Source organism: Fusarium redolens, assembly GCF_020744475.1.
Source record: "Fusarium redolens strain MPI-CAGE-AT-0023 chromosome Unknown BKA55scaffold_16, whole genome shotgun sequence".
NCBI classification, from domain to species: Eukaryota; Fungi; Ascomycota; class Sordariomycetes; order Hypocreales; family Nectriaceae; genus Fusarium; species Fusarium redolens.
In genome coordinates, this window is record NW_025763679.1 from 139720 (window position 1) to 160625 (window position 20906).

The window sequence follows — 20906 nt, forward strand, 5'->3', positions numbered from 1 at the left end:
ACAAACCCGTCCGCGCGCCATCGCCAGTCCAGGTAGGATACTCCTTGGTGTCCACCAATTGCGAGCTTGGCCCCCTCAGAGGACGATTTCCCCATCCCATCTTCTTAGCTTAGAATTGCTCCACACTGTATAGATGCTTAGCGATCTCGCGATCGGTTGTCGATTCAACTGTATCTGGCTTGGGACCGAAGACAAACTCTTCATGCTCCTGCAACACCTCGACTAAGTTGATTGCTATTCTGAGGGTTGTTCGTATGGCTGTTGTTGATCCAAGATTGATGGGCTCAGAGAGCTCCTGGATGATGTTGAGGTTGATGTTTGAGATTAACCATGTCGTGTTCTCAGAGCAATCACGACTGGCGGCTCCGCAATATCCGAGATTAAAAGTTACAATAATCGCTCCCTGTATCACTATCTACATAGCTCGAAAGGATGGACGGATCGAATAGTGCTTGCGTCCTGGGATTCCAACATCAGTCAAAGCAAGATCTACACGGCTGCGGTCAAGTGTGGATCTCCGTCGTCAGATCCACAACAGGCCGCTCTCTGTAACGGACTTCCGCAATCATGATCCAGAATAGTCCGCAGATGGCATGCACGATGCCCGCCTAGTACAATACTTACAAATAACCAGTTAGAGAACCGTTTATAGAACGCACGTCGCTGAGTCTTAGATTCTGCTGACCTAGCATGCCATCCCAGCCTTCTTCATTCATCTTCAAAACCTTGCCCATCATGTCAAACAACGCCGAATCTGCCGCCTTTGTGTATGAGCCCGTACCATTGACGAAAAATCTGCACGCAAAGGTGTATGGCGCTATACATCCTTCACAGCCTCAAGTTTCCCAAGCCGGGAAGACTGTTCTCATCACGGGCGGATCTGCTGGTATCGGATACGCCATCGCAAAGAACTTTGCTTTGGCTGGTGCAGATAAAGTCATCATCGCTGGCAGAACATGTCGAAAGCTTGATGAGGTGATGGCAAGACTCTCCCTTGATCACAGCGATAGTGTCACAAAGTTTGAGTCGGTAGTCTGTCAGATGTCTGATTCCAGCAGCATTGATCAGATGTTTGACAACTTGGGTGCAAATTGTATTCATGTAGACGTCTTGGTTCTCAATGCTGCTCTAAATGTGGAAGGTACGTTGTCGGATCAAGGTTGGGAGAAGGCGTGGGAGCAATTCGTGGTCAACACTCGCGCACTACACCAACTTTGCGATCGACTGCACCAGCAAGATGCGCAAGGGAAAAGAAAGGTATATGTCCCGTCCTCTCTCTTAGAATATCGCTAACAGCTCGTGCCACAGTACCATATCGTTAACGTCTCAACGGGTGCCATCCATGACTTCGGCAGCCCAAAGAACCTTTCATCGTATTCCTTGACCAAGGCATCCGGGACCTTGCTCCTCCAGAAACTCGCAGACGAAAAAGATCCATCTCAAACCCAGATCGTCAGCTTCCATCCTGGCGCCATCCTTACAGACCAAGCTCGAGAGAAAGGAATGATTGAAACGACGATGAATTGGGATGATGGTAAGTCCTGAAAGGCGCCCTTGCGATATACACATGCCTGATAGTTTGCAGTGAGTCTTCCGGGTGCGTTTGCTGTCTGGTGCGCCTCAGAGGAAGCTGCTTTTTTGCACGGTCGATTTGTGTGGTCAGCTTGGGATGTCGAGGAGCTGAAGGGTGGACCGATTAGGGATAAGCTTGACAGAGATAGCCAGTTTCTTCGGATTGGTGTGCATGGTTTGTAGTTGAAGATGACCCAGAGGCGGGATCTTTTATAGCTGCTACCATGCCAAAGACAGTCAGATGCGCACCTGGCCCCATTGCTGCAAGGCTTCTTTATCGCGACCAAGCCAGGCATTCATGTTCTCAAGCCCTTCACCCGCAGCACGCAGTAGAATCCCTATATCATCCAAGTCACCGGGCACTGCGTCGAGAATGTCTTTATGTAAGCGAAGCATATTGCATGGCAGCGAGGGATGCACGGAGTCGTCAGAGACAAGACGCCATTCTGCAGCTGATTTAGCTTCCCAAAGAGCCTTCTGTGCATTAAATCTTAGGTCATGATGGCATCGGACACCGAGGGGCCAGTTTCCTCGAAGGTAAGTATAGGTGCCCTGCGCAAGCTCTATGCATATTAGTGTGCGACGAATGGCTTCCTGCTCAACCCAGAATTCCCAGCTCGCCTCCATGAGCTCGTCATCACAAGCCAATGATAATTGCAAACGCGATGCCCAAATCTGAAGAACAATGTTATCGCGTTCCGCCTGTGTCTGCTGACTGATACTGCCGGGTGAGAACAGTCGCATGCACTGATAGACAAGAAGTGCCTGTACCGAAGGAAGCATTTGCAAGTCGACAGCATCGTCACTTATTGATGCTAGATGCAGGAGTTCAACGACGATTGAGGCGCGCCTTGTAGTCTCAGAGTCGACGAAGCGCGCGTTAGAAGGATTTCGCATGGCGTGTAGGGCACTACCAGCTAAGGCGTCGCGTAACGCATCTGACGCCAAAGTCTGCGACGAATGAATGAATACATTGAATCCCTTCTCCGCCAGTGCTGTGGATTGCAATGACATCAAATGAGCCAAGAATTCTGCACGCGCTGTAAAATCCTCTGCAATATGGGGAGGATATTCCGAAGAGTCGAGATGCATGCCATGTGATTCAGTCGAGGGGATAAACAAGCACGTTTGAAGAGAAAGCAAAGCATCGCCAACTGAGTCACTGAGAAGCGGGCTACCCAGCGAGGCATTTGGGGGTGGAGGCGGCACAGCTGTGAAACTGGGATACGAGCATTCCATGCCTTTTGCTGCGCAGCGGCTGCAGCTGGGGAGACTGAGATTGCAGCGACGTTTGGAGCGTGCGCAAGCACTACAAGACTTTCGCCTCAGAGACTGACGCATCGCGAGTTTTGATTGAGGGAAGGTGAGTGGGTTGTAGGCGAGAACAAGCTGAATTGAAATGGAATGGAAGTGAACCTTGAATCACGCTACGGTGACTACCCGCTGTGAAGGCGCTATAAAATGACTGCTGCCCTGTAACTACACTGGATGGAACTCTTCTGTGATCATTCCACGGAATGACAGAAAGCTTCCATGGGACTTTGACAATCCTAAATGAGAAAAATAGATACATGAGTTACTGATATCGGATCTTAAAATAAACTCATATGGTTATTTGATTAGCTATCTTTCGACGCCCTGGTTCAGAAGACTTCTTTTGACAGCCAGACGGTCCTCCTTTTCACTGATGACTGCTGCCAGGTCTAGTTGGTCAGTGCCCTGGAGGGGAAACCAGCACTTAAACATGCTCAAAGCAGAGCCTTTCGATTCGTTTGCAACAGTCAGTGAGCGCTTCAAAGCCATCTTCATCACTTTCATATGACATGTCGATACAAGATTAAGGCATTTATCATGCGCGGCACGTTCTTTTGGCATTTGAGAACGCGATATTCTCTCTCTCCTTCATTCTTGCGACATCACTTGAGCTTTCATTCACGCACAGGTCTACGCTGCAACCGAATGACAACAACATTGTCTGTCTTCTCCAGCTTACTATCTCCCTGTAGAAGAGGTTGAAAGCCTGTATGCCTACAGCCCAGGTGGCTATCATCCGATTGATATTGGCGACCATCTCGCCGACCGATATCGCGTTGTACACAAGCCTGGCTACGGCAGCTTCTCAACCATCTGGCTTGCCCGCGACGAAATGGCATCAAAATATGTCGCTGTCAAAGTTGGCATAGCTCATTCAGATCAACGGGAAGCAGACATTTTCAGAAGTCTTTACGATTCGTCTCTGGGGTCTGATCATCATGGAAAACAATGCATCCTTCCGATACTGGACCATTTTTGCGTCAGGGCCGAATGGAACCCATCCCTGCTTCGTCACAGCCCTTGCGCGGTGTAGTCTTAGGGACGCACAAGAAGCTGCTGACTCCTACATGTTTCAGCTCCCAGTTGCAAGGTCCATTGCTGCTCAAATGGTCATGGCGGTAGCATACATTCACAGTCACGGCTTGGTTCATGGCGGTACGTATTGAGGGTGATTTCTGCAATATCTTTGGGATATACTGACTTCGTATCAAGACCTCCACCTAGGAAATTTCCTTCTCCGCTTACCGTTCACTCTCTACGATCTTTCAGAAAAGCAGATATGTGAGAAACTCGGTTCACCAGAAGCTAAGCCCGTTCTCCGACAAGACGAGAAACCTCTTTCACCCGGTGTACCCAAACACGTCTACTGGCCCATGTGGACGGCAAAGGGCGGCGACAAGCTTACACTCTCTGAGTCAAAGATACTCCTCGTCGACTTCGGCGCGGCATTTTATCCTAGCCGAAGACCAAGATTCGAGTCTTCTACGCCTCTCGATATATGCCCACCAGAGGCTCTATTCGAGCCAAAAACGCCACTCTCTTTCTCGGCTGATATCTGGAGCCTCGCGCATACCATCTGGGCAGTAATGAGCACATCTTTTTGGAGTCGATGGCCTTCCTTTGAGGTTAGAATGCACTTAGAGAGAACTTAGGTTTCATAGATGTTCGATTAATTTCAGGGTTTAAGTAATAAGGTAACTTGGGAAATCCCAGAAAGTCAAGACATATATACACTATTCTGGCTCTGAATCGCATGCTTTCTGTGCAGGTCTAATCCACCGCTCTTCACGCATTTGTGACACATCCTCCTTCTGCCTGTTTCTTCTTCTTCTCTTTGCACTTTCGACAGACCTCACTTGGCCAGAATTTGTCGGTCCTCCGGATGATTATTCTGCAGCCTTTTCTTGGCTCTCCTGGATGCTCGCAACACCCGTGGTTTGTGGTCCAACTGAGGCGCTCATTGCATTTTGCGCATCGGAAGTCGGTGTACCTTGTGAAGCACATTTTCAATAAATAACCAAATAGCTTTAGATTTTTTTTAATATGGTTTTGGAATCTTGTTTAGATTGCAGGATCTTGAGCAGGCTAAGAAGTACGGGATGATCTCACAGCTTTATAGATGCTTGTATTTCTGATTCTGAATCACATAGCCATCTAAGTGCCCTCTTCCCTCATCTCCTAAACTGTAGTATGAATGTTTCTGACTCAGTTCTCTCATGTCTTTCCCTTAGCCTTCTTCTTCCTTTCCTTCTCCAAGCAGATGTTGCAATGCCAATACCCTATGTTCCTTTCAACTGTCTCGTTTGTAGGTATGCAGTTTCCATCTTTCTTTCCCTTCTTACAAGTCTGAAGTACTGTCTGCTCAGAAAGAAAATGATGGCACCTCTCGCAATGGTACATGTATCTGAAATTCTTGCACATATTGGCGTCAATTATGAGCTTGCTTAAACCTTCCTGATTATTTCTGCTCCTCGGGGATATGGTTGTTTCGTTGTCTCATTTTTGCTGGGCGTCTTTCGGGTTATATACTAACATTCTGTCTTGAGTCACTGTCCACGTGCCCTTATCTCGCACTGAAACATCATAAAATTATGGTTGAGGGACCCTCTGTTTCTGATTCACCTAGCCAACTAATCCTAGAATACAGACTCATGTGAAGTTCAATAAAATACCATCACGGGTAAAGCCTTTCATTCCCCTGAATCAGTCCTCTTGCTCCTCTTGGATATCCTCCTCTTTCACAGCACTGTGCCCGAATTTTGCTAACAGATCCTCCAATGAGGAGTGTTCAAGAAGTGCCAAGATCTTTTTGGTTTCCTCATCATTCAAGGCAACCTTCCCGTACTTCTTCGCCAAGTCAGTGCCTTATACGAAGAACTCGTATCCGTGAGCTCCAACGACGTCGGGCTTATGTGAAGAGCTACACTTAAATCCAGGCAGCTTCGTGTCTCTATCAGGCATAGCTTCACCGTTGCCTTCAAGACCGTGATTGGAGAGGCACATGCGCTGACGGACGTAGTCGCAGTCGAAAAAGATAGACACGATCGACCAAGCGAATCCGTTACCGGTCAAACAAGTCGTACGTTTCTGTGTTATGATGGCCTTCTGCCCTGCTCCGCAGTAAATGTGGGGATCTTCGTCGCTTGTAACACAATTCTTCGGGCCTTTAGGCAAACCGGCAAACTTGGCGGAGCGGAAGGTCGAGCTGTTTTCATAACACTGCCCTGCTCGGCGGTTATAGCAGCGGTGGTAGGAACCGTCACAATTATGTGAGCCCCAGTGGTTGGAAATGGTTGATGCGTTACAAAGAACGATAGCGAAAATGGCGATGAGGAGAAGATATCGAGACATGTTGAGATATTTGTGAAGACCAGTCCTTGGATATAGAATATACCGGTTTATTTATATTTGTTCTGCGCTTTTGGGGGCTAAGCACAGTTATGGAACTTTTGAAGTGCGTTGCCGAGTATCCGAGTTTATCATTGCCTCTTCTTGAAAATGAGCAGTAATAATATGGACTGCCGCGAAGGATCTTCCTGTTCTAATCGCCAGACTATGTTGGCTGAACCCCTACTCGACCGACAAGTTCGCGGTGGAAGATACATCCCGCTATATGTATCCGTATATTGACACGATCTGCTTAATCAAAGGAACTTAGGGTCTATAGTCCTTCAACACTCTCGTGCTTCCCCAAGCTTTCGACAGTAAAATGTTTATAATCAAGGTCGATTTTGACTGATTATTGTGATCTTTCTTCTTTCGCCCTATTGTCTGTTTACAGTACTAATGTGGCATGGCTAACTTGTCAAATCGAACTTAGTGGTAGCTTTCTTCACATATTATCGGGCATCTCATGATCGGACGTTTGTTTACTACAGAACCTGGCAGTTGTCCTCATCTGCACCTTTCAGCTTCGTTGTGCCGTCATCTTTGCGTATTTGGAGCATGTAAACAATTCGACCAAAGAATGGCCGTTTAACATGGCGATCTCGTATACTTGACCCGAATAGTCTATGTGGTTGCGTCTGTTAAACTTTATCACTATGTGGCATCCACCTTTGCTGCAACATGCCTCCCTCCTTATTCGGATCCGTCGGTCCTGTCAAGCCATCCACGTGTTAACTGATGTCCTTTGACTACATGCCAGATCGTACAATCCACACTGTTGTAATTGTCTTTAATTTGATTGAATGACTGGTGTACCATACCCTCCCCGCTCCATTCCTAAAGTCATCTAGACCAGGGCGATCAACTTAGTTTTATCTACTAGCACCACGGGAAGGCCAACTCTAGTGTCATTGGCTCCCATTATATTCGAAGTTTGGAATTCTTTTCTGTATTTACTAGATAAAACTCTGTCTTTCATCTTTCTCTTAGTCTTTTTCGTACACCTACTTGTATCGTGCTGGCCACTGCAGACTTAACAACAAAGCAAGAGTTGGATCCTATATTTGAGGCTTGATTATAAGATATCGACCAAATTCTTTTCAAGTTATTATAGAGTAATGACTATAATGAAAGCCAAACATGGGTCTTTACCCTTCGTGTTCATAATATCCAAGGCATTTATCATCCTTTATCAACAGCCTGTTAACTCGATGTCTGTGCTGATGTGCCGCAGTGTTTACAGAGCGAAAGCAGCTGCGGTAAATATATCACCCAGGGGGATCATCTGACTGATAGCAGCGTTATCGGTGACAGTAGTTGAGTTGCTGGAACTGAGGGTGCTCTCCGAAGTAGCGATAGCAGGACCATTATAGTACCCTAAACAGTCAGTAAGCGGTTACAAATGATGGGAGCAAGATATATATACAGAAAGTATTAGCCTCTAATCTAAGCTATCCCTTTATGGCAACAGCTTTTTGTAATTTCACTGAGACTTGTCCCATGTTCCGCTTTGGAGGGTCACATTCATTTTTGGTAAGATAAGGGCATATCCTTGTCATATTCAGTATCGATCAGGTCTCGTATAAACGAATCTTCTTCTTTGCTATTTCTAACTCATTGGATACTATATACTTGGAAGGAGACTAGTTCCGCAACGAGTTTGCAAAACAATTTGGGATAAACCATCCTCAGGACAGCATCTAAGCACAAGCAGTGCAGACAGCAGCGGCAGAAGCCTGAACCTGCAAAGCCTCGAGGAAACCACAGTTGTCAAGGACACAGTTGATGGCTGAAGCCTGGATGGCGCTGGAGCTGGCACATTGGCAAGCAATGTTGCTGCAGCCAACAGCGGAGGCTGCGGAGGTGATGCAGGGAGCCTTGTAAAACACCTTTAGCATTCGAAAGACCGCGGCTTTTCAGGATTTACTTACACCGCAGGTAGGAATAGCAGAGGTCTCGGGACAATCAGTAGGGTTGGCCTGGGGCATGGCAAAGGCAGTGCTGAAGAGAGCAGCGACGAGGAAAGAAGTAGAGAACTGCATGTTGAAGAGTGGTTTCTGACAGATGGCTGAGGACTGAGTTGTAGAATGTTTGTGTTGAGATGGTTGATTGACAGTTTCGAGGACGATGCCTCAGTATTTATAGACAAATTCCCCTATAATGAATCACATATAAACATGGGATTCCAATCCCAATCACGCATGTCCTCCTGAGCTCGGCATTCTCAATTCCCTTCAATGAATCAGAAGCCATGTGAACCTATTCCTTGTCCAAGAGATCCCTGATAAACTGCACTTCCCCACGATTTCGCATGCCGTTGTAACCTCAATGCCAGGATTCCCCTCGTTTCTCGGCCAGTCGAAACCGGCACAGCTTTCCCCATGGGGCGCTATGACCTCTCTAGATCTTTAAAAGATCGCAATTAAGGCCCAAAGCGGGCGATCGGCCGATACACGGATTTCGCTCGCCGAGGAATGCAACTCTGAATTCTCTTCGTCGCTTCCACATGTGAAGTATGCTGCTTAATTATGTAAAAGGTAGTTCATAGGATGATGGCGTTGTTTGGTGCGTTTGTAGCTGTTATGCGAATCCTGCTTCGGGAATTGTCACATGCTGAAACGGAACAAGGGGAGGGAATATGCCGCTGCCTGAAAATGCTGGGGGCTAGTACAATCTGAGTTCCCAGCGAATATTACCTTCTTGTTCTGGTTCCTGGAGCATATTGAAAGAAACAGACGTCGACCACGCATGCTCCGTTCGTGCGGACATGAGCCCGATTGATCGGCGTAGAGACAAAAGTGCCAATCAAGTGATCACGAGCTGTCAGAAGCCATGAGCTGTTGGAATACATTTATGCACAGATTGGTAGGAGAACTGTGGTTTTTCTAAAGTATCAATGTCCAGAAATCTTGAATGCCAATTTGACGGAGCAAATCTTGCATTTTCCTCTTGTCATCGTCATTCTCCAGATCGGCGATATTATACACTTCCCTGTATGACGCCTGAAGTTCTGATTTGTTTGGATAACGCACGATCTGCGATATCCCTTCATCCCCCTTCAGCCACTCAAAGTGTACATGCATCTTAGACTCTTGCATAAGACTCCCATCAAAACGAGCCAGTCTTGCAGACTTCCCAAGTAGACATCTTGGAAAGCCACATGCTCCAACGTCTCTCCATGTCGCTTTATGACGTCTGTTAATTCCCTCGGGTAGCAATTCTTGCAGCAGAGTGTGAGCTCTTTGAGCCCTGGTATTATGAATTTCGAGGAGACGAGGAAGCCGTTAGCTCCCATTTCAAAGTCCAATGTTAAACTTGATAGCTGGGGAAAGCACGAAGTCAATTGGGAAAACGCGTCGTCTGGCCAGCGCCGATACCATGTGTTTACGGTCATTTTCAATGACCTCAGGTTTGAGCTAGCAATAGGCCGTGCCATGCAGATATCATAGATCCCGATAGTAGTGCAAGGCTTGCGGGGCTTCCATTTCAAAGGTTTGTGGCACACCTTGTCCGCAAAGATCTCAACATTCTCCATACCAAATTTGCTGCTCAAGGTAAAGATATACCCAATCAAATATCGGATAAACCATCTACCTTTGAACTTTTGAGGCTCATAATACGTCTGAACTCCTGACAGCTCCTCTGCTGTAAGTTTATGTAAGCCCCAGGGTCGTTGGATATGGGTGAGCGAGATTGTTTTGCAATTTGGGAGTCTCGTAAAGGCATGTTCTAAGACGAGTATAAAGGCTGTCGCCGGCAATCGTTGGGGTATATCGTGCATGCGTTCAAATGTCATTTCTTCTACTGATGCGATTTTAGTACTTCTTCATCCTTATACCTGGAGCTCAATGTCGTTTACCTCCATAGTGCCGGCGGGCCTCGCATTCTTCCTCAAACCCATCCCAGTCACTTTTCATGCGGGTGAGTGCAAAGCCGACCTTGCGAACACAGGGTGCAGAGACGGGATGTTTCGCGATGGAGGCGAGATTCTGGACACTTCTCTCATGGAGCATGATATTGCGGGTGCGAAAGAATCTCCTCCCAAAGATTACAATCGTGACTTCGTTGAATCGTTTGCATGTCTGTCGTAGAGCAGCGAAGGTGGATAGCGGCATGTCAGCTACCGCCATTACGATGAGCTCATTAGGCAGCTCCTGTATGGAAGCCATGGTGGCGTTTTGTAGACCAAGGGGATGTAAGTAATGGGTTCTCTGTAGCTGATATGAGCAAGGTTCGAAGAAAAGGAAGTTCAAATGGCAGGCTAAGGGGACGATCGCTCATATATTGTGCCCAGAGACTCGAGTCTGATGTCGGAAACCCTAACCTTAACTGAGAGAGCCACCAGAATAATCTAGTCGTACAAGGAGGCGTTGCACCTCCGCAGAGGCAAGCATTAGTCCCGGTCACCATGACCTTTCAAAAGCTTAAATTTGATATTGAAGTGTTGATTGCTCAGAGAGACATATCATCAGATCTCGCGCCTTGCAACCCTAACTATAAATTCACTGCCGAATATCTGGACCAATCTCAGCCCAGTAATCACACTTCTTCTGCAAGTCCTTGCTGGGCTTCTCGATCTTGGTCTTGCCACCTGTCTCAAACTTGATACGCTTGCGGCCCTCCTCAGTCCATTGCTCCCACTTGACGGCACTCTTATGACGATGCGTGTTGGGATCAAGGGTACGAATGAAGCTTGTCCAATAGGCTTGAATCACGGGGACCACTGGGACGTTCTTCCCGCCGTTGAGGTAGCTGGCTGGCGAGCCTGGGCCAGGTCCAAACACAGCTTGATTCTCTACGACGTGAGGGACACCATACCCCGCGGCCATCTGAGCCGGGTCTTCCACGTCATACCAGTAGTTCCAAGAGTTGGGAACGCCATGGAGGGTCAGTGCGTTTGAGATATACATTGATGAGCACATGTATCTCATGTCTCCGTAGACGTCACTGACTTGACGCCACCAGCATCCAGGGTTGGGGCAAGACTCGTTCTTGTTGGGGTAGAGTTTGTTGATCTGACCCAACTGCTCTAGAGTGAGGAAGGGGAAGTTGGCCTTCATAAACTCGTTGCTCTCCACCAGAGAAGATGTGTTGACAGGCGTAAAGTTAGTGCCGCCATTGGTGTCATCGCCAGTCATCAAAGGAACCTTGACGAACTTTCCCTCCTCATAAACCCGATAGGTGACATCTGGAACAAGCTTGCCATCAATGCTGGGAGTCCACATGAACTGCGGCGACATGGTACTACCGAGGTTCGGGAGGTTCTTGTTGATCTTCTGGATCTCTTGAGGTGACTTGGAACGAATACAGGGGAGAATATCCTTCTTCGCACCAACGCAGCCTAGTCGCACCGCCAAAGTGTTGAACTGATACACAGATTCCTTCTCGGTAAGGAGAGATCCGAAAGAGATAGACTGAGCGATAGCACCGTGGAAAAGTCCTTCATCCTTGCCTCCATATGCACTGAGATGTAAACTGACACTCGCAGCACCGGCCGACTCGCCACCAATGACAACATGATCAGGGTTGCCGCCGAACTTGGAAACATGCTTCTGGACCCATTGGAAAGCCTTTCGCTGATCGTGAAGTCCGACGTTTGGTGTGATTTGGTCAGCGTCATTAAGAAAGCCGTATACGCCGACGCGATAGTTAATGGACACAACGATCATGTCCAGGTCGCCTGCAACGACCAGAGACGTGCCGTTTGCGTTGGCATTTGAGTTGCCGTTGAATCCACCACCTTGGATGTAGACATAGACTGGAAGCTTGTCCTTCGCTGAGGCTTTCGTAGGTGCCCAAATGTTGAGGAAGAGGCAGTCTTCAGATTGAGTATCGCCAATGATCTTGGGATCAGCATCTGTTCCGATGCATACTGTTCCCCGCTGTAGCGTGTTAGCAGGGGTCATTTGGCCGACGAAGAGGTGGCATGGCCTACCTTGGTGGCGTCCTGGACAGCTCTCATGCGGATGGGATCTTGAGGAAGCTTAAATCTCAAGTCCTTGACTGGCGCGGCAGCATAGCGAACACCAAGCCATTCCGAGACGCCATTGTCAAGTACGTTGCCTTTGTACTTGCTATACCCAAGATCAACCATAGGGTTTACGGCAACGGAGAAAGGCAGCAGTGCTGCTAACAGCAACATACGATATAACAACTCCATTGTGAATACTTATCACATCATCTATCCATTGAACTTCAGCGTCAATTACATGACTCCATATAGTATCCTCGGGAACCAGAAGTTGACCCCGTTCGGCGTATCACCGGCCCTTTTATATCTACCATGCTTGAAGCCGTTAAAATAAACAGGCTAATCCTCACGAGCTTTCAACGACCGACGTTGAGATTACTGTATTTGGTCAAGTCTTCGGAATCTGGGGAAGCGGTATTGAAATTTGCGGGGAAAATGCTACGCAAGATCTTGAATTGGCATGGCTCACCCGGTGCCAGCATTGTGCCATGGAATATCCGGAAAAAATGTGCCCCGAGATTTAATGACGTCGGGAAAGATCTTGCCGTTCGCCGATGGGAGAGTGTTTGCCGAGGCTCTGGATATAATACGGTAATGCGAGTACGAAGAGTCTCTTTTTTGAGTGAGATAATCATGGCATTCCTTTAAGAAGCACAGGTTTTTCTCGTGCGGTAGGAACTGTTTCACTTTCTGTGGCGCGTAAACATTCCATAATTGTTTTTACGCGACTCAGAAAAGCTGTCAAAGCTCAAGTCGCGTATCATGATTGTTTCTACCCCACCTCCCAGGAAACAGACAGATCCGAACCGCTGTGTCTAGGGTAGGGTGAGTCAAAGTGGAGGATGAGAGCTTTTATCCATAAAAGAGCAATGAACTGGACTGGGTATACGAAAATTGTGGCTAGGTCTCACTAATATGAGAGAAAATGTAGGTTGAGACAAAATGAAGGCTTTGTCGGCTTGTAATGTTGTCGTCGTTAACACTAACTTACAACCCATCTCATGAGGTCCAGCTTGATGTATTTTCGTTGAAGTTAGTTGGGCAAGTCAAGGCGAGAGGACATAATTCGTAAAGCGAGAACAAGTACCAATCTGTTAAAACCACCACTCGCAGTAGTTTGACATAATGTAGATCCGATTTATTTGTATAGAGCCCGTAAAGGACCACGACTTCATCAAACTACAGGGGTTTATGGCCCACTGATTCGACGGCTTACAAGCCCCAGAACCAAGAATACAAAACACGATCCGATGAAAGCCTTATGATAGGGCCGACATGTTCCTGAAAGTTTATACTAAACTTATCAGAATAATTAGTAAATTGGTACTGAGAAATTTTCAACCATCTTTCTTCAAATCTATACACTCGTTCCCCTTGTCACTCGTTTAGCATCATGTTGACGGCCAGAATTCTTCCTTTGGGCTTCATTGCCAGTTTGTGGCTGGTTGAAGTTAGTGCGGGACCATGCAAGCCAAGCCTTTCCAGCAGCGAGATTCATTCCACTGTTTCAACTGAGTCAGGCAGTGCGACAGCGTCTGTCACTGTCACTGTCACTGTTGGAAGTTCTGCAACGGAGACCGCCGCCATTTGAAACCACCATCACTGAGGGTGCTGGTACAACTACTGAAGCACTTGCTACGTTTGTCGGCAGCACCACTACAGAAGCGCCTACGACTACCACTGAAGCAGCATGCGTTGCAACCAACGTCATCCAAAATTCTGGCTTTGACAGCCCCGCCAACGGCAGTCCATGGGCACTCAGCGGTTACACTTTTGTTAGCACATCCGACCCACGATCGTCCCCCAACCATATGTAAGCAGATTCATTATCACCGCCAAAAACAAATCGAAACTGATCCATTCTATAGCTTCTTCGCCGCCGAGATTGGCAACGGACCCATCCAGCAAGACATCCCTAACTTAGACCTTTCCAAAGCTTATCAATTCTCGTACTATTACACTCGTGGAGAATTCTTCGATAGCACTGACTGCGTTATCACTGTCAAAGCGGGCGCCGCCCTCCTGGATACGAACCCCATCGTCTCAACGAGCCCCAAGTTTTTATACACCAAGCGACGGTTTTATGTATCGGCTGGCACTCTTTCCTCTACTACAATCGAGATAAATGCGTCCTGCGGCAACTTCAATGGAGGCACGAATATTCTGGTTGATGATTCCATGGAAGTGGCCTGCCACGACTGATATTCATCAAGCGTTTTTGCCTTGGATTGTTCTTCATACTGCGTATACACAATAAGACTACGGAATTCTTGTACGTCCAGAGTATGCTTAGCCATCAAACTCCAAATTCTTCATTTAATGAATTTTCAGAGAGCTATGTGATGAATGCCCTGTCTTGATGCTGGTGACGTCAAAGAAGGAGCTCACCTCTCTAGACATCCAAACCTTAATCACGAGCGAAACCTCTCTTTGTGGATATTGGTATCTGTATGAGACTTTAAAGTTTGCTTGCAGCATCGAACAGGCTTATCGTACTAGTAAACAGTGAACCAGGGCTTACGTGTCACGAACCGTTGATGTCTCAAATGTCACCCTTCAAAATAAGCTCATCACAGCCTCCCTCATCTTACCTTCCTGTTTTCTCTCTAGCCTGCAGAATTAAGCACTTAAGTCTGTATGAACCTTATCAATATCTCCGCGAGATAGATCAAGAATAACATTGAATACCCTTATTGATCTCCCTGTTTTGACGCGACGTCACAATCCGAATTTCTGCGCTGACCATGTCTTACACATAATCACACGACGGCTAATCGAAATTGAATGTCTCACTCGTGCGCCATTAAACAAAAATATAGGGCTCTGGGAGAAGAAGATTGTCTGTCACTGAAGAGATCAACTTATGGTAAACAGTTCGAGATCAGAACACTGTCCCGAAGCAGATATGGGGCGGTTCAGACCCCATTGACAGATAATTAAAGAGTCACTTTACGGCCGGGGAGGGGCCTTAATGGAAATCTCTCTGTAAAGGACGATCTGCCCCCAACAACGGCAAACAGTTCATTGAACGCGCCTCTACAGCCTGTGCATGCTACGTGACAAGCACGCAGAAAGACGACTATGCCCTGCCACGCAAATCAGGTCCCACTTGATACTCCAAATATGTAACGGTCGCAGGCCATACTCGCATTGTTAATGCCAAGACCAGAAACTTGAGTCAGAGGACGAGAGTCAAGGGTGTCTCTGAGTCGTCATGCCGATATCATCTTCAACGCCAAGAAAGATTATAATGCTGTTCCGCTTGAACTCTGGTCTTGGTGGTCCAAGTGACCGTTTATTTACTGGACATTTGGCACGGCTAGTCCACTTTACAGGCGAGACTGGAAGCAGGGAGTTTAGGTTGTCACTGCCAAGTAATAGTTTCGCTTGGCTTTGGCCTAATCACATACCGGCTTTATTGTAAACAAACATAGAGTTTTAAAGTTTAGCAACAAAGAAATTAGCGGCGTCCAAGGCCCTTATATGCCTCTTTCTGGCCTGAACCTCCAAGATCGCCTGAGCCTACGCCAAGACAGGGGTGAGGATGTCCTTATGGTAGCCCTGGAAGGGACTTTTAGCTAGCGTTAGGCTAATACTTTTAACGTTAAGCTCCAGGGGAAGGCTCCGACGTTGGCCAGTAAACACTCTGCATCTTTCAATATTCAGGCGCTTGTCAGCAAACATTCTAGAGCAATGAGGGTCTGTGGCGCCCTAGGCCAGGGACCAATTCAATGAGCGATTATCTCCGATCTACGCACGAGGCCACAATAAGGTTGGAGCAAGGGAGGCTTTGCAGGAATTCACTTAAATCCCCTTTTCACTTGGCGCAACGCGGCCTCTTCAACTCCATCATCCACAAACAATCTTTAAAACGTGGTTGATGGTTCTGCTTATTAGCAACCAACAAAGACATTTTGTTGCAAACAGTACGACAAGATGGACAAATCATGGTGCAGATTAATACCTGTCGTTTTTGCAACTCTTTTCTTAGCCGTAGTGGCATTTAAAACTCTTTTCCCTGGAGATGATCCTTATCGCTGTCGCGCGGTTCAGAAAACAGGCCGATGGATTGACCCGATTCGTGATGAACATGGGAATCGGGATCCATTTAAGCAATGGCAGCCTGATGGATGTATCCTCAACCACTATGACTCACAAGATATCCGCAGATGCACCGAGGGTCGTCCAATTGTGATCGTTGGCGACTCGACGTCTAAGAACCTCGGTCTTGCCATGGCTCGCATGGTAAGGCATTGCAAGAAACGTTGAAAATGATGTGGACTGACAAGATTATAGCTCGATAGTAGACAGTACAAGAAAGATAAAGCAGCCAAGTTGTACACCAAGATGACATCCTTCAACATGACATATCACGGTCAAAGCATAGAACGCGTCACAAACGTCTATATCTCATCACATGGTGTTCCAGGTCGAGAACAGTTCGTCAGCCACCTCGAAACCTACGCAGATGAAAAGACCAGTCCTCCAACCATTGAAGACCAAAAGGGCCCTGCATTGATCTACATATCTGCAGGTGTATGGTATACCCATCCTCACGTTGGAGGTATCAACTCTACCGCCCTTGATCCCTGGGATGATCGTTTCCCGGCATACAAGGATCATCTATCAAAACTTGACAAATTTATTGGCGATAATACACCACATCAAGATTGGTTCAACGCACCGATGGACCCACGAGATGGTATTGGAAACCAGATCTTCTACGCCCCACCCGCTGGACCGCGATACTTGGGGAATGATACCGAGAGGAAGATTGATAGAGGTCGGCGAGCACAAGAAGTGATCGAAATGCAAGGCTGGCTTCTTGAAAAGGAGGATGACTTCAACATCCCGTTCGTCTGGTCCATCGCAAATCTTGTCGAAGGTCAAGATAAGATCTGGCGCGATCCCCTCCGAACCGGCTTTCATGTCAAGTTTCACGTTGCCGAGCTCCGAGCCAATATTCTTCTCAACATGAGATGCAATGCAAAGTTGGACCGCATGAAGCCGTATCCTTATTCAAGAACGTGTTGTACCGACTATGGAGTCAAGCCATTTGTGCAGCTCTCCGTCGTGGCGTTTGGCATCGTGTACCTGGCTGTTTGCATCATTTGCGAAGTTTTGGACATGTTCGCCGATCGAAGTCCCAGTCAGCCTCGATTCAAGCTCCTCAACATGCAAGCCGGGTGTCTCGTACTAGCGCTTCTGATGTGCTACTACGCTGATAGGACGCAGATGATGGCCAAGGGTAGTAAGCTTTGGCAACTGAAGGACTTTGTCGCGCTTTGCATTCCCTGCATTTCAACCATGTTGGCTACTATTCGACGCGCCAAGTCCCCTGTTCCAGAGGACCTGTCAGTAGACATTCAAGAATCAGATCAACCATTCCTCTCACGAGATCAGACTGATGAGTGGAAAGGATGGATGCAGTTCTTCATCCTCATTTACCATTGGACAGGCGCCCGCGGTGGTTCGATTTACGTTTTCATCCGTGTCTGTGTCGCGGCATATCTTTTCCAAACTGGCTATGGACATACACTTTACTTCCTGAATAAGAACGACTTCTCATTCAATCGTGTCGCAGCTACGCTGCTTCGTCTCAACATACTCAGCTGCTGTTTGGCCTACTTTATGGATACAGACTACATGTTTTACTACTTCTCCCCTCTCGTGTCGTTCTGGTTCCTCATCGTTTACGCGACCATGGCAATTGGCTCAAAGTACAATAGTAATCTGCAGGTCTTGCTGGCTAAGATCTGCATATCGTGTGTCCTTGTGTCAATGATCTTCATGGGTACGCCTCTTACGCGTTGGGTCTTTGAGATTCTTAACACGGTCTTCAAGATCCAATGGAGTTACAAGCAATGGCACTTTCGCGTAACGCTCGACATGTTCATTGTTTACGTCGGTATGCTGGCAGCCGTTGCCAACCGGCACATGAAGATAGCTATCCATCTGGGGCTTCGTGTAACGCTTGCTCTGGCTGGCTTCTTCGCCACGATACATTACTTCTATGCGACTTCAGGTCTTCGTATGGTTGCATACGCGAAATGGCATCCGTATGTATCTTTTGTACCAGTGTTGGGGTTTATCGCCATGCGGAACGTCTCAGGTCCCGTTCGCAATTATCACTCCAAAGCGATGGCTTGGCTAGGTCGTTGCTCTTTGGAGACCTACATCCTCCAGTTTCACATCCTTCTCGCAGCCGATACTGACGGTGTTCTCATTGTTGATGGTCTCTTCGGCGACGGATCACTCATGGGAGATCGATGGAGGACTCTCGCGATCATCCTGCCAATATTCCTCTGGGTCAGCCACGCAGTCGCTGGCTCAACAGGCTACATCGTCAAGATGATTATGCATCAAGGCACCGAAGATGAGAAACCAGGCAGACTTCCTTTCTGGGCTTGGCTGGAAAAGATTCCAGGCTTCTCAGACCTCTCAATGCCTAAAATCCGGGTTATGTGCATTTTATTAGTTATGTGGCTGCTCAATCTGATGAGTCCAGGACATGAGATCCCGGCAGCCTTTGATGGTGGACATTCAGTGCTTGAGGCGCCAAAAGCCCCGCAGGAAATTCCTTACTAAATAGCGGACAGGATTGTATTATGAAGAGCATTTTGCTAATTCGGATCTATTTTTGGGGCATGAATGGAGTTCTTACGGGATTTATATATACATAGAACGCTGTCGCATGGCATTGTTGATTGAATAGAGCGACTTTTTATTGCCTTTAGTGGCCCTCGGTGCTGTAGATCCCGAGTTCGCCACATTTTGGCTCCGATAAGCACCCCAGCGAGTTAGCGCTATCCCCCGCCATTTCCAGCCGATGAGTCAAGAAAGAATTTTTTTATGCGCCCTATGAGCAAATTCTTGGCCCTTCAATTGATCCTTTCAATTGTCCAACCTCAAAAACATTGAGGCATTAATTCAATTCGCCATGTCGACGTCTAGGTCTTACCCGACACAGGCTCTGGAGCTCGAGACTCTCAGCCTCACTCATGAGACCGGTGCAACGCCGAAGCAGCCAAACCCAGTTTTATCGACGACGGGGCGTCGGCTCGGATCGCATAATGACCATGAGCGCGACGATGACCATTTTGCTGGCTCAGGCGATGAAGCCGCACCTCCAAGGGCCACTCTCGTTGTAGAGAAGTGGAATGAACCGATTGGCAATGCCTTTCGAGTCGGCGCTGTCTACTGGAGTCTTTTTGTCTCAGGCGCCAACGATGCAGCATATGGAGCTCTGATCCCTTATCTGGAGACCTACTACGAGCTCTCTTACCTCGTGGTCTCACTAATCTTCCTCTCACCCTTCGTCGGATTCATCGTCTCAGCAGCTGTCAACAATTATCTTCACATGAATATCGGTCAGCGATGGATCGCCTTCATGTGCGGAGGATGCCACGCCGTGACATATCTCATCTTATCGCAGCATCCGCCTTATCCTGTTCTGGTCTTGGCCTACGTCCTTGCAGGTCTCGGTAATGGCATCGGGCTTGCTGCTTGGAACTCTTATATCGGCAATTTGGCGAGATCTAATGAGTTGTTGGGTTTTATGCATGCCAGCTATGGACTTGGAGGAACTGTAAGCCCTCTTATTGCGACCAGTATGATCACTCAGGCCAATCTTGGCTGGTATGACTTTTATTACGTTCTTGTAAGCTCTCTTGACACCGATCTACTCGATTCAATTGCTAATGGGTATTTTAGTTGGGCATGGCTGTTCTTGAGACCGCAACTCTCACCTATTCCTTCTGGCCCAAGACAGCTCAGAAGTACCGTGAGACAGTCCATACAGAAGGCACCCGTAACGAAGGAACACGCGCCGCTCTTTTCGTCAAGCCTCATGCTCGCGTTGTCTGGCTTTGCGCATTTTTCCTTCTCGGCTACGTCGGTACTGAAGTTGCTCTCGGCGGCTGGGTCGTGCAATTCATGTTGCGCGTTCGTAACGCAAACCCTTTCGATGCTGGAATGACAGCCGTCGGTTTCTGGCTCGGTATTACCATTGGACGTCTGGTTCTGGGCATGGTGATCCCCAAGATCGGTGTCAAGCTGTCACTCATCATCTTCATCCCTATTACAATGGGCCTGCAGCTCATTTTCTGGCTCGTGCCGCAATTCCACGTCTCAGCCGTAGCAGTTTCACTGCAAGGCTTCTTCCTGGGGCCCATGTTCCCTTGTGTCATTGTTGCACTAACGATGCTTCTTCCGCGACATCTACACGTCAGTGCAATTGGCTTCGCTGCTGCGTTTGGCGGAAGCGGTGCGGCTGTGCTGCCTTTTGCGGTTGGTGCGATTGCGCAGGCGAAGGGTGTGCAGGTTCTGCAGCCAATTATTCTCGCTATCCTCGCTGTGTTGTTTGTAATCTGGCTTGGTCTTCCAAAGATTGAGAAGAGGAAGGATTAGGATGGTCTATATTCCTTTCAGATATCGCATTGCATGGCACTGAAGATGAGAATAGGTTGTTGCTTTCTAGTACAAAAAGTCCAAAAGCTGACGGTTGCATTTCCATATACAATACGATAGATAAATACAGAAATTGGATATCAGTACCATTAGCCTTGTGAAACCTGTTTGACCGTCATGAATCTGTCGACGTTTGACTCCATCGCCAACACTGGGCTCTGGCGGCCTCATGAGGCTATGCTGACAGTTGCCA

At 47.7% G+C, this 20906-nt stretch overlaps 9 protein-coding genes across 9 annotated transcripts; 4 read left to right on the plus strand and 5 right to left on the minus strand.

The window, feature by feature from the left end:
- Window positions 1-735: 735 nt before the first annotated feature.
- Window positions 736-1293, plus strand: BKA55DRAFT_521622 (uncharacterized protein; the record flags this gene model as incomplete). The annotated part of the gene is made up of 1 exon (XM_046188527.1): window positions 736-1293. The coding sequence occupies one exon, from the start codon at window positions 736-738 to the stop codon at window positions 1291-1293; it is 558 nt and encodes a 185-aa protein (XP_046044876.1).
- Window positions 1294-1689: 396 nt separating this feature from the next.
- Window positions 1690-2920, minus strand: BKA55DRAFT_130861 (uncharacterized protein). Its single transcript, XM_046184833.1, has one exon. The coding sequence runs from the start codon at window positions 2911-2913 to the stop codon at window positions 1810-1812; it is 1104 nt and encodes a 367-aa protein (XP_046044877.1). The 5' UTR covers window positions 2914-2920; the 3' UTR covers window positions 1690-1809.
- Window positions 2921-3316: 396 nt separating this feature from the next.
- BKA55DRAFT_597294 (kinase-like domain-containing protein) lies at window positions 3317-4538 on the plus strand (the record flags this gene model as incomplete). The annotated part of the gene is made up of 4 exons (XM_046196057.1): window positions 3317-3356; window positions 3561-3791; window positions 3871-4041; window positions 4099-4538. The coding sequence occupies 4 exons, from the start codon at window positions 3317-3319 to the stop codon at window positions 4536-4538; spliced, it is 882 nt and encodes a 293-aa protein (XP_046044878.1).
- Window positions 4539-5751: 1213 nt separating this feature from the next.
- On the minus strand, window positions 5752-6237 carry BKA55DRAFT_543395 (uncharacterized protein; the record flags this gene model as incomplete). Its single annotated transcript, XM_046190591.1, has 1 exon — window positions 5752-6237. The coding sequence occupies one exon, from the start codon at window positions 6235-6237 to the stop codon at window positions 5752-5754; it is 486 nt and encodes a 161-aa protein (XP_046044879.1).
- A 1553-nt stretch (window positions 6238-7790) lies between these two features.
- Window positions 7791-8385, minus strand: BKA55DRAFT_578496 (uncharacterized protein). Its single transcript, XM_046193716.1, has 2 exons — window positions 8205-8385; window positions 7791-8150 (listed from the first exon to the last, which is right to left on the minus strand). Exons 1-2 carry the CDS (start codon window positions 8313-8315, stop codon window positions 7974-7976), a joined length of 288 nt encoding a protein of 95 aa, XP_046044880.1. The 5' UTR covers window positions 8316-8385; the 3' UTR covers window positions 7791-7973.
- A 494-nt stretch (window positions 8386-8879) lies between these two features.
- BKA55DRAFT_707734 (uncharacterized protein) lies at window positions 8880-10608 on the minus strand (the record flags this gene model as incomplete). The annotated part of the gene is made up of 5 exons (XM_046200722.1): window positions 10133-10608; window positions 9364-10077; window positions 9200-9319; window positions 9011-9093; window positions 8880-8930 (listed from the first exon to the last, which is right to left on the minus strand). Exons 1-5 carry the CDS (start codon window positions 10440-10442, stop codon window positions 8880-8882), a joined length of 1278 nt encoding a protein of 425 aa, XP_046044881.1. The 5' UTR covers window positions 10443-10608.
- Window positions 10609-10775: 167 nt separating this feature from the next.
- On the minus strand, window positions 10776-12433 carry BKA55DRAFT_521367 (Alpha/Beta hydrolase protein; the record flags this gene model as incomplete). The annotated part of the gene is made up of 2 exons (XM_046188508.1): window positions 10776-12155; window positions 12209-12433. 2 exons carry the CDS (start codon window positions 12431-12433, stop codon window positions 10776-10778), a joined length of 1605 nt encoding a protein of 534 aa, XP_046044882.1.
- Window positions 12434-13637: 1204 nt separating this feature from the next.
- BKA55DRAFT_694374 (uncharacterized protein) lies at window positions 13638-14446 on the plus strand (the record flags this gene model as incomplete). Its single annotated transcript, XM_046200031.1, has 3 exons — window positions 13638-13677; window positions 13769-14057; window positions 14113-14446. The coding sequence occupies 3 exons, from the start codon at window positions 13638-13640 to the stop codon at window positions 14444-14446; spliced, it is 663 nt and encodes a 220-aa protein (XP_046044883.1).
- Window positions 14447-16064: 1618 nt separating this feature from the next.
- On the plus strand, window positions 16065-20790 carry BKA55DRAFT_666552 (10 TM acyl transferase domain found in Cas1p-domain-containing protein). Its single transcript, XM_046197783.1, has 5 exons — window positions 16065-16489; window positions 16541-16687; window positions 16721-18790; window positions 19167-19904; window positions 19958-20790. The coding sequence occupies exons 1-5, from the start codon at window positions 16181-16183 to the stop codon at window positions 20651-20653; spliced, it is 3960 nt and encodes a 1319-aa protein (XP_046044884.1). The 5' UTR covers window positions 16065-16180; the 3' UTR covers window positions 20654-20790.
- Window positions 20791-20906: the final 116 nt, after the last annotated feature.